The 11585-nt window shown below is 37.0% G+C and overlaps 1 protein-coding gene across 1 annotated transcript; it reads left to right on the plus strand.

Moving 5' to 3' along the window:
• The first annotated feature begins 256 nt into the window (after window positions 1-256).
• On the plus strand, window positions 257-1414 carry LOC128241325 (uncharacterized). Its single transcript, XM_052958256.1, has one exon. The coding sequence runs from the start codon at window positions 257-259 to the stop codon at window positions 1412-1414; it is 1158 nt and encodes a 385-aa protein (XP_052814216.1).
• Window positions 1415-11585: the final 10171 nt, after the last annotated feature.

The raw sequence follows: 11585 nt of genomic DNA on the forward strand, positions 1-11585 counted from the left end.
TTTGTATTATCAGTATTTACCACAAATAAATCGACAGACCATTGGGCAGTTGACTTTGTTCTTTGTTGTTTACTGAGTTGTCATTGGTTCTACTCGCTGGCCCCAACGATCATCACATCATAGTGCGGTCCGGTATAGTAAATAACCATGCTCAGGTTACATGCAAGCCGAGTAACTGTGTATCATCACACTAGTAACTGTGTATCATCACAAGTAACTGTGTATCATCACGTTTATATGGAAATGTTATTCCCCCATGGAAACAAGAAGTGTCAGAAGACAAACACCTAAAGCCATGGAATTGTATGAACAACGTAGTAAAGAACTGTTTGGCAAATATAACAGATCTGTAAGAGTTTTAGAAAAATATATCTCAGGAAATAGTGGCCTGTCCATTAACAGTACAATTTCTGTACTAAATAAGTGTAAAGAACAATGTAAAGGGTTACATCAAGGTGTACAAACTGCATACGCCGTCTACATGAAATATTTAGAAGGAGTGAAGATAGAAGAGAGTGAAAGAGAAATTACAAGATTGGACAATTCATTTGTTGATGTCGAACAGAGGGTCCATGAGTATTTGGGAACAATAAAGAAAATCAAATCAGAAAAGATTGACACTATGTCACAGTGTCCCAGTGATTCTTCAACATATAGTTTAGTGGCTCAGAAAACTGCCCAAGCAAAGGCAGCTAAGGTGCATGTTGAATTTGCTGAAAAAGAGATAGAATTAAAGAAAAAACAAGCAAACATTGATGCCGATTTGGAACTTTTAAAACTGAAACGAGAAGCAGCGGCACTCGCCACGGAGGCAAGTGAACTAACCAATCTGATGTTTGGTTCTCAGCAGGGTTCAGTTACGGATTTTCAAATCAATGAAGAAGATCCTACTTCTAAAGTTCGTAACTATCTCAACAGTCAAATGGGTGATAACATTCTCTATACGTCCAAGAAAGAAACACCGAACACTGAATCTAACGCCACAGCACAGTTTCTCTTAAGGAAGGATCTGATCTCGTCGAGGTTGACCACTTTCAACGACTCCTGTGAGAACTACCAAGCCTGGAAAGCAAGTTTTCAGTCAGTCAGCAATGAGATGGCTGTTAATAGCAGGGAGGAGGTTGACTTGTTAATAAAATACTTAGGTTCTGTTTCCAAGAAACATGCAATAAGCCTTAGAACAGCGTACCTACACGATTCAGATGAGCCATTAAGTCAAATCTGGCTACGATTAGACGAAAGATTCGGAGCTCCTGAAAGTTTGCTTAATTCCCTGACAAATAGACTGCACTCTTTTCCAAGTTTAACAAATAAAGAAAGAGCCAAGTTGTATGACTTATCAGACCTCTTACAAGAGATCGAAGGACTTATGTCAAACCCAAAGACTTTACTACAAGACCCTGTCTTACTTTGATTCTTCAATTGGAGTCAACCCTGTGGTGAACAAACTTCCTCACAGCCTACAGCAAAAATGGATCACTCACGCATCAACATATAAAGAAAACCATTCTGTACCATTCCGGCCATTTCACTTTTTCGTGAGCTTTGTGAAAAAGTTCAGTGTTATATACAATGACCCGAGTTTCATCTACGAAACCCAGAAGGCGAAGGAACCAAGTCAACATAGGACTCGTGATACCATGTATCGGAGAGCAACAACCAATGGTCGTGTAGCAGCCGCTAAAACAGCAATTCAGGATGATAGTGAATCTAGTGTGTCGCGTGATAAGTGTTTAATGCATAATGGTGCTCCGCATTCTCTTGCAGATTGCAAAAAATTCAAGTGTATGTCTGAAGAAGAAAAGCAAAAGTTTCTGTTTGAAAATAAATTGTGTTATCAGTGTTATTCTGGAGATCATCAGGCCCGTAATTGTAAAGATTCACAGAAGCAGCATGGTGGGGAGAGACAGTATTCATCTGCCGGGAGAAATGACAGACAATCCACAGATCAAAAGCAGAAAGTTGCTAGTAAATGTACTGAAATTTGTGGTGATGATATTGTTGGAAAATCTTGTGCTAAGATAATGCTTGTACATGTTTACACTAAAGATAATCCAGATAATTATGTTCAATGTTATGCTACTGTTGATGAGCAAAGTAATAGGTGTCTAGCAAAACCAGAATTGTTTCAGTTACTTAATATAACTGGAAATTACTGTCAAATCTGGTCGAGATTTAGACAATTTGGTTGTTGAATCTATTGACAGAAGTGTACAGTTTGATCTTCCCACTGTTATAGAATGTCAGGACATACCTAGTAATAGGAATGAAATTCCTATCCCGAGTTTGGCAGCCAATCACCCACATTTGTCAGATATAGCTCATTTAATCCCAGAAATAGATAGCAATGCAAACATGCTGTTATTGCTTGGCTGAGACATTACAGACATACATCACGTCTTAGATCAACGCTTAGGACCGAAAGGCTCCCCTTTTGCACAGCGTCTGCCCCTTGGTTGGGTTGTAATAGGCGAAGTCTGCTTAGGAAATGCTCACATAGTCCCAGATGTCAATGTTAAGAAAACATATGTTGTGGGTGACGGGCGAGCCTCGCTTCTTCCACCATGTAATAGCAAAATACATGTGTCCGAATCTGAAGGACGAGTTTGTGTCTGAGTGCAGCTCCACGTATGTAATAGACAATGGTAGATATACTCTGTTTAGACCATGTACATTGAATGTTGATCGTAATCACGTGCCAGCATATGATTACGATTTCGTGTTCACTCTTGATGTCCGTCATGATGACAAAGCGTCTATGTCAGTAGATGACCGTAATTTCCTGTCCATTATGGACAAAGAGTTTGTCCTTGATTCAAATGATAGGTGGTCAGCCCCCCTTCCCTTCAAAACACCTAGGCCTAGACTCCCTAACAACAGATCCCAAGCTCTTCTTAGGGTTAAAAGTCTTCAGACTAACTTGAGTAAACACCCCCTTAAAAGACGACATTTCGTTGATTTCATGGGCAATTTGCTTGCAAATGGTCATGCTGAAAAAGCACCTGAGTTAGACAATGCTACAGAATGCTGGTATTTACCCATCTTCGGGGTCTATCACCCGAAAAAGCCTGATAAGATAAGGGTGTCTTTAACTCGGCAGTACAATATGAGGGGGTTTCATTGAATTCAGTACTTCTGCAAGGCCCTGATTTGACCAATAGTCTTCTCGGTGTTCTCCTTAGATTTAGGTGTGAGTTAGTTGCAGTCTCGGTAGACGTAGAACAAATGTTTTACTGTTTCGGTGTTCATGAGAATGATAGAAATTACTTGAGATTCTTTTGGCATGAGGGTAATGACACTTCAAAGCCTCTTATAGAGTATCGTATGAGAAAGCATGTATTCGGCAACAGTCCGTCCCCGGCTATAGCTACCTATGGGTTAAGAAAGGCCGTAGAGAAATCTGATAGCGCTGTAGTTCAGTTTGTAGAAAGAGATTTCTATGTAGATGATGGGTTGAGGTCATGTAGTACTGTCTCAGAGGCAACTGATTTGCTTCAACGCACTCAGTCAAGCTAAACTAAATCTGGCATTCGTCTTCATAAGATTGCGTCTAATGCACCTGACGTCATGAAAAACTTCTCAAAGGAAGACTTGGCTTCGGATTTGAACCAGGTTGATTTTGACCTAGATAGTCTCCCTACTCAGCGCAGTTTAGGGTTAGTATGGGATTTGAACCATGATTGCTTTTTATTCCCAAGTCAGGTACAAGATAAACCGTTGTCAAAAAGGGGTATTTTGTCAACTATTAATAGCATTTTTGACCCTATTGGTTTCTTGGCTCCTTTTATTCTAGAAGGTAGATTGATACTGAGGGACGTAGTATCCAGTGATGTAGGTTGGGATGAACCATTAACCCCTGAAGTTGAAACCAAATGGTATCGTTGGCTCAACAGTATGAATGATCTGGAGTGTGTTAGAGTACCTAGGTCACTTTTCACAGGCATAATTCAATATTGAGCCAACAAAAGAATCAAATAGTTGACAAAATATTTTAGGTTTAAGGTCGTATTCTTTGCATTTACATAATAAAGTATTCATGGCCTTAGAGCTTTTCCAACCAAATGCTCTTGATTCAATGTAAACTTCCAGTGTAGTTTATCACAGTACCTAAATAATTTAAGTTATCAACAACATCGATAGTATGGCCATTATATGTCCAATGCTCATTACGACGTATTCCACCCCGTTTACGGAAAACCATTATGTTTGTCTTTGATGTATTTACATTTAACCCCCATGCTTTGCAATACGAGTAAAGAGTGTTTAAATGGTTTTGGACTTCCTCGGGCGATTTCCCTAAAATGGCCATATCGTCAGCAAATAGCAACATAATTAATACAATGTCATCAACACTTAAACCGGAAGTGATGCTGTCTTGCATATATAGTTCTAAGTCCTCTACAAACTGGGAAAAAAGAATCGGGGACATAACCTCCCCCTGGCGCAGGCCAATGGCATAACTAAAGTATTCAGAGTAAGATGTACATGATTTCACACAAGAGTTAACATTTTCATACATATCTTTCACTATTCTAAGTAATTTACCTTTTATACCAGATTTATACAACTTAAGCCACAGAGCATTGCCATAAATACTATCAAAACACTTCAACATGTCGACATAAATAACATATAATCTTTTATTATCATTGATATATTTTTGCACAATAGACATTAAAATATAAATTGCGTCAACTGTTGAGCAACCTTTTCGAAATCCGAATTGTGCATCCGAAATAGTGGCATTAGCCTCACAAAATGACTCGATGCGCTTATTTAGAATTGTTGTAAATACTTTTGAAAAACAACTAACAAGTGAAATTCCTCTATAATTATTGACATCATTAACAGAACCTTTTTTATGGAGTGGAATGATGACACCTTCTGTCCACTTTTCTGGAAAAAAAAAACAGACGCTAAAATGCTATTAAATACATCACAAAAGTGGCTTGTTAATATGTCAGCGCATTCAATAAAGTACTCATTTAATATACAGTCGCTACCAGCCGATTTATTTTGTTTTAAATGCTTTATTGCGTTACGTACTTCAATAATAGAAATAGGTTGGTCTAACTCTGGAAATGTAGAGTTATCTTCATCAAAATCATTACTTGAACAAAACTGTTCAGCCTCTTCGTTATTGCAATCAAACGTATTGTTGCTAAGATTTTTAAAAAATGTTTTAAAATCTTCCAAAGGGATATTACAATTATTAACTTGAATGTTGCCCCCCAAGCACCCTCTCCAGAGATATGCTAAACTGGCTGCCTGAACCTGTTTTAGATGGTACCAAAAATCATTACCAAGCATATGATGAGATCAAAGATCACGACACAACAGAGGAGGACAGGTCATCTTACCTCAAGCCTACCCCTGATGCCACAAAAGATTGAACACAAAAGAAGACTAGAAAACGAAAGTGTGGTGGTAACTGTTGTGTCCGCTAGTGGGAGGTAATTCTTGATAGTATTTTCATTGATCTTTGCGCTCAAACTTTTGGGTAATTGTTTAACTTTCCGCTGCTCTGTCTCCCGCCTTTTCATTGCTGACGTACTGAAAATGGTGGCTGAATGATAAATCTTTCGTTCCTTTATATTCGGCTCCATGGGATGCATGGTGTAAGTTTTTGCAGTATATAATAATTATTCATGTTCTTTGATAGTTTGGCCACTTTATTTTGAAAGCAAAGGCTCTTCTAGCCCATATTTTGTTATTTTAATTTTTGTGTTAATTCGTACTTAAACATGTTCGTACCTTGGTCAATTTCGTCCGTAGGCTTTTAATTTTTGGTCCTTTCTTGTATTTTGGGTTTTTGGGGGTTTTTTTTATGTAAAACTATTTTAATTCAATATGTGTAAAAGCCAGAAATATTGTTGAGAATGTGTTTTTTAGTAGATTTCATTTTTTGTATTTTCAGTATTTACCACAAATAAATCGACAGACCATTGGGATAAAGGGATATTACAATTATTAACTTTATTTTTTGATTTAAAAAATTTCCAAAATTCTCTAGGTTTATTTTTTCTTAAATTCTCAATATCCTTCATTTTTTGACGATAAGCAAAGTTGTTTTTTTTATGAAGTAAATCTTTATAAGACTTCTTTTGTGCACAGAGACTAGCTCTATTAATATCGGTTTTAATCAAATTAAAAATATGTAAAGCTTCTTGGTATAATCGCCGTGCATTAACACATTCATTATCAAACCAATCTGCATTTTTCGTACAACTATCAATATCAAACAATGGTTTGTTACTGTAAGTACAACGTTTAGAAAATAACGTGTCCGTGACACTGCGGATTGTAGCCGTAAATCTATCTATAAAACATCATTAATTGACAATCTATTTGAACAGTTTATACAATCAACAATATCATCGAACACAGGTAATTTTGTAATAATCCCAGTGCGAAATTGTTCACGTAGAGTATTATCCCATTTAAATTTAACATCAGTGTATGTATCGTAACTATTCGAAAAATTATTACAATATAATGAAAACTGTATAGGAGCGTGGTCGCTCCAGTCATTGAAATCGCCAATAGTAAAGTTGGATATCAATGAAAAGTTACATTCATGGGTCAATAAGTAATCAATTACGGAAGATCCGTTATGAGAATAAAAAGTATGTTTACAACTCTCACCAATTCTACCGTTTAAAATGCGAATACAAGTTGATTTACAAAGATCTAGCAATTTAAGCCCATGACTATTATGTACATTTTCAACAGAGGCCCTAACAGAGGCATAATCAGGGACATAGTCTAGGTCGTCAAAAACAGTATTAACATTATCATGTGTAATAAAATCACATTTGTTGCCTACACGGCTATTAAAATCACCAGATAAAATATTTTACCAAATTCAGAAAAATATGTGATGTCATTTTCTAGAATTTCAAATAGATCTACGTTAAATGTATTGTAAACTGGCGAACCTTCGCCCCATATATAAGATGCACAAATATATACATCCTCTTCAGTATTAAAGAAATTACGATCTAGTTTTAGCCAGATAATGCTATCATAATGTTTTTTTACAATTTGAATGCCGTTTGCTAGATGGTCTTTAAAGTAAATAACGATACCACCGCTATTTCTACGGGCGTTTTTGTGTTGAAATTTGCTGTAGAAATTAAACGAACTATAAGCGCTTAAATTAACGTTACTAGATGAATTTGTCCAAGTTTCATATAAAAAACAAATATCAAATGAACTAATCAAATCAGTAAAATCAGTATTGCTCTTTTTACAATCAGTTAAACCATTGATGTTCCACGACAGGATGGACACCTCACCGCCGTCGTGCCCCTATGCCCTCACAGCAGTTCCGTCGATGTAGAGGGTGTCGTAGGCTAGGTAAGCCCTCTTACCCAGCCGCCTCGCCTCTTTCATCTGGGGAACCAGCTTCCTTCTCTTCTGAATGACATCCGGGGGGAATTGTTCAAAAACCCGAAACTGGGTCCCATCAAGCTGTTTACGAACCATTTCCCGGTCTTTGAAAAAAGAAAACTTTGCAATAATATTCCTGGTCTTGCCAGCAACTGGGGAACCTGGTGACCGGTGAACCCTCTCAAAACGAATACTGTCCGCTACCTCACGGGCGATCTTGAAGGCGGCCTGGAGATGCCGACGCAGCTTCTGCTCTGTCGCTTCCGTTCTGTCGCTTCCGCTTGCTCGTTCCCGTCGGTGTTATCCTCGGGCACCCCGGTGAAAACCAAGTTGTTTCTCGTAGATTGAGACTGCAGAAAGGTAAAACTTTACCTGCTTAGTTATCATAAATCTTGCTTTAAGACATTTTTAAAGCATTCAATAAGACTTATTTTTTTTATTATTTTACTTCTAAATGTAAGCAATGACTTAAAAACATGAAAAATATTTGCATTTAATTTTGGCTGTCAGATTTTTTGTAGGCCATCTAACCTGAACAGTATGCTTCTTTTGAATGGCATAGTTCAGTATTTTTTGAGTATGGACTTGAAATAAAGAAACCATGAAAAAAAATCAATCATTTATATGACTTGGGTTTTTCTATATATATATAAACTTTCCTGAAACGACAAGATTTTTTGTAGGCCATATAACCTGAAAAGTATGCTTCTTTTGAATGGCATAGTTCGGATTTTTTTAGTATGGACTTGAAATAAAGAAACCAATTAAAAAAAACAAAACAATTCATTTATATGACCTGGTTTTTCTATATATAAACTTTCCTGAAATTGAGCTCATTCCCAGTAGAAATATAATTATATAAATAACCATACAGCAGAATTATCAGAAAAGGTAAATTGTATGAACCAGGTTTTTGGTCACTAGGTATATTATAGAAAGGCAAGCTTATTAACAATTTACAAGAGCATTATACACAATAAAAGATGTTCGTTGGGAATGAACGTTTCAATATGATACTGTATTATCACTGATTTCATTCAGTGAAATAATCATTAGAGAATGTTTTTACCTATCAAAATGATAATAATTATTCATGTTTGCCGGGCTTCAGATACCAGGAATCTGCAAACAATACAGTGAGCCAGATGGGCAGAAGATGAAAACAAGTTGTTTAGAGAGACTTTGCACAAAGACATTGGGAACAAAACAATTCCGCCAAGCAGTCTTGTGATCAATTTGTCAAAGAAACTACTAAAACGTACCTTATTCTTTGAACAAAATTGCACATATAACCATTTAAATTGATATTATTTATTTTCAGAACATTATTAATTCCAATTTAATATTTTTTTTTTATCTAAATCCCCTAACAAAAGTTCCAAAAAGTGGAAGGATATATTTTGAGGAACATTCCAGCCTTTAACTTTCCATCCGGTGTGATGCTGTGCCTTTCCAGTTTGTTGGTCGCCAGATAAGCGAGTGTTGGAAATCAGACAAATTCAAGTCTAGGAGAAATAAACCAAAGGTAAGTTTATTTTTGCCTTTATATTAAATATCACAATTATGATATACATTTACTGAACACTTTGAATTTGTCCATGTTCAAATTGTATATTGTTTAAACTTAAATGTTCAATTCAAGTTTTTTTTTTTAATTTAAAACCATTATAAAACAAGAGATGTTGGTCAAACATTATGTCCCCCTGAGCGCCATGTTGTCAGGATTATAAAGACATTTGAATGAAATATGCAGGAGTCATCAGCTGGTCACCGAAAATCTAAATGTAAAGTTTGAGGGCCATGGGTGCAGGCATTAACAAGATCACACTGACAAGCTTTTTCCATTCAAAATCAGTGTGACCTTGACCTTAGACCCCTAAAATCATAAGGGGTCATCTACAGGTCAGACAAAACTCCCAAGACAGGTTTGAGGGCCATGGGTGCAGGCATTGTCAAATTATCACTCAAAACATTTTCACATTCAAAGTCACTAAAAACTTGACCTTTGACCCGATGACTCAAAATCAATAAGGGTCATCTTCTGGTCAAGCCCATTTTTTATGTCAAGTTTGATGATCATAGGTTCAGGCATTGTTGAGATATCACTGGGTGAAGATTTGTTAACTTTTTAGCATTAAAGGTTATTGTGACCTTGACCCCAAAAGTCAAGAGGGGTCATCTACTGGTCAGGCCCAACCTTCATGTCAAGTTTAATGACCATAGGTCCAAGAATTGTCGAGTTTGCTTCCAAGATCACTGTGACCTTGACCTTTAAAAAAATCAATAGGGGTCATCTACTGGTCAGGCCCAACCTCCAAGTGAAATTTGAGGGCCATGGGTGCAGGCATTTTTGAGTTATCACTCGGACATCCTTTTATCATTCAAGGACACTATGACCTTGACCTTTGGCCCAATGACCCTTAAAATCAATAGGGGCCCTACTGATTGCCGCCATGTTCCAATTCTGCACTATTTAATTGTAAACATAGGATTTCAGTTATTAATGAAAAGGTTTTGATTGTATCCCATGAAAATCTGTCTCAATATTTAACAAATGGCAATAAAATATACATTTCCCCAAGATGAGACAAATGTTTTTTAACTTCATAAACAAGCTCTGGTTGGTTTTGCCCTGTGCACAAATCTTGATTGTCAGCATTTAAGTTATCAATGTTGGTTTACAGAGTCAGTTTAAAGGTTTCAGGAAGAGGAATTTAATTAAATAAACAGTACATTTGAACGTCACCTAGCTACAAGGTTAACACCAGGAATGCAAGACTGCGACAATGCAATTGAAATGAGAAAGACGAATGGAAAAATCCACCACACGTATAAAGAACTATACAGAAAAAAGTGGGAATTTGTTGCAAAAAACCCCCCAAAACATGTGATTTTGCCAGGACTCATTTTTAAGCAATTATGTTTAAAAATTGTTCCTGTTATGCACCAGTTATTTGTAACCATGGCCCCCCAGGTCCGGGGAATAGCGGCGACTTTTGGTCGAGCCAAGCCCGGGCCAAATCTCCGCCCTGTGGAACGATATATGCTGGTAAAACCCACGCCAAATGCCCCCGCACCCAAGGGACCCTAGATCATGCCCATTTCTCGCTATATTTGGCGTGAAAACAAAACCAACAAAACCACCGCAGTCACCCTGCACTGTGGGGCCACCTGGAAGGTACAAAAAAAACCAAGGCCCATTTCCCAAGCTATCCCCGGTATAGCCCAGTTATATGACAAAAGATCAGATTGCAGATTTTTATATTTAAAATATAAATATCTTATGCATTTTTCCAGTAACCGTTAGTAACGGTTTAGGCCATAAAACAATTTACTTTTCGAACGGAAATATGAAAATCCACTATCTGATTTTTTGTCAGCAGTCTTATATCTCTGGTTTGCAGATATTTACTCAAAAATTTGCTTTCCAAGACAAAAAATAAAAAAGTTGTAAAAATGGTAAATCTGTGAGCGTGCAGCTTTAAGATTTTGTCATTATGCCTCATTTTCATTAAAGAATTAACTGTTAAGAATCTTGTTAATATCCCATTTTATACTTTATTTTTCACAGCGTCAAGATTTTGTCGTTATACCTCATTTTCATTTAAGACTTAACTGTTTAAAATCAACACAATCAATACATGATTGAATCCAACATTTACTTGAATCATAACAAGGTACAAATTTGTTTCATGTTAATTTTTTTAACCCAATAACCTGAACACAAACCTTACATGTCTGCAGTGCTTAGGAAGAAGTTTATTTATTCGGAAAATAGGTCATACAATATGTCGACTTTTACAGTTGTTGTACAATATATACAGCTAAGTTTCTGAATGTCTTTCTATTTCAGGTTCCTTGCCATCCTGAGTAACTCTCATGTGACAAATGACCTGGACATCCGAGACCCATTGAGCAGGCTGCGCCCACTCATCACACATGCCATGGCCAAGGTTCTCGGAGGTGCACACGCCGGAACAAAACCTCAGCTTCGATGAAGGGACTTGTCCATGGAAGGGGCGTTTGAAAATCCGAGTCTACAACCTAGCAAAACCAGTGAAGTTTGGGATCAAACTGTTTCAACGGTGTGAAGCTAGTAGTGCCTATTGTTTGGGGTTTGAAGTGTATGCTGGGAAGAGCAATGAATTAACACTAACTATTGTAAGGCACTGGACGTTGATCCTGAACATTTG

Source organism: Mya arenaria, chromosome 7 (assembly GCF_026914265.1).
Source record: "Mya arenaria isolate MELC-2E11 chromosome 7, ASM2691426v1".
NCBI classification, from domain to species: Eukaryota; Metazoa; Mollusca; class Bivalvia; order Myida; family Myidae; genus Mya; species Mya arenaria.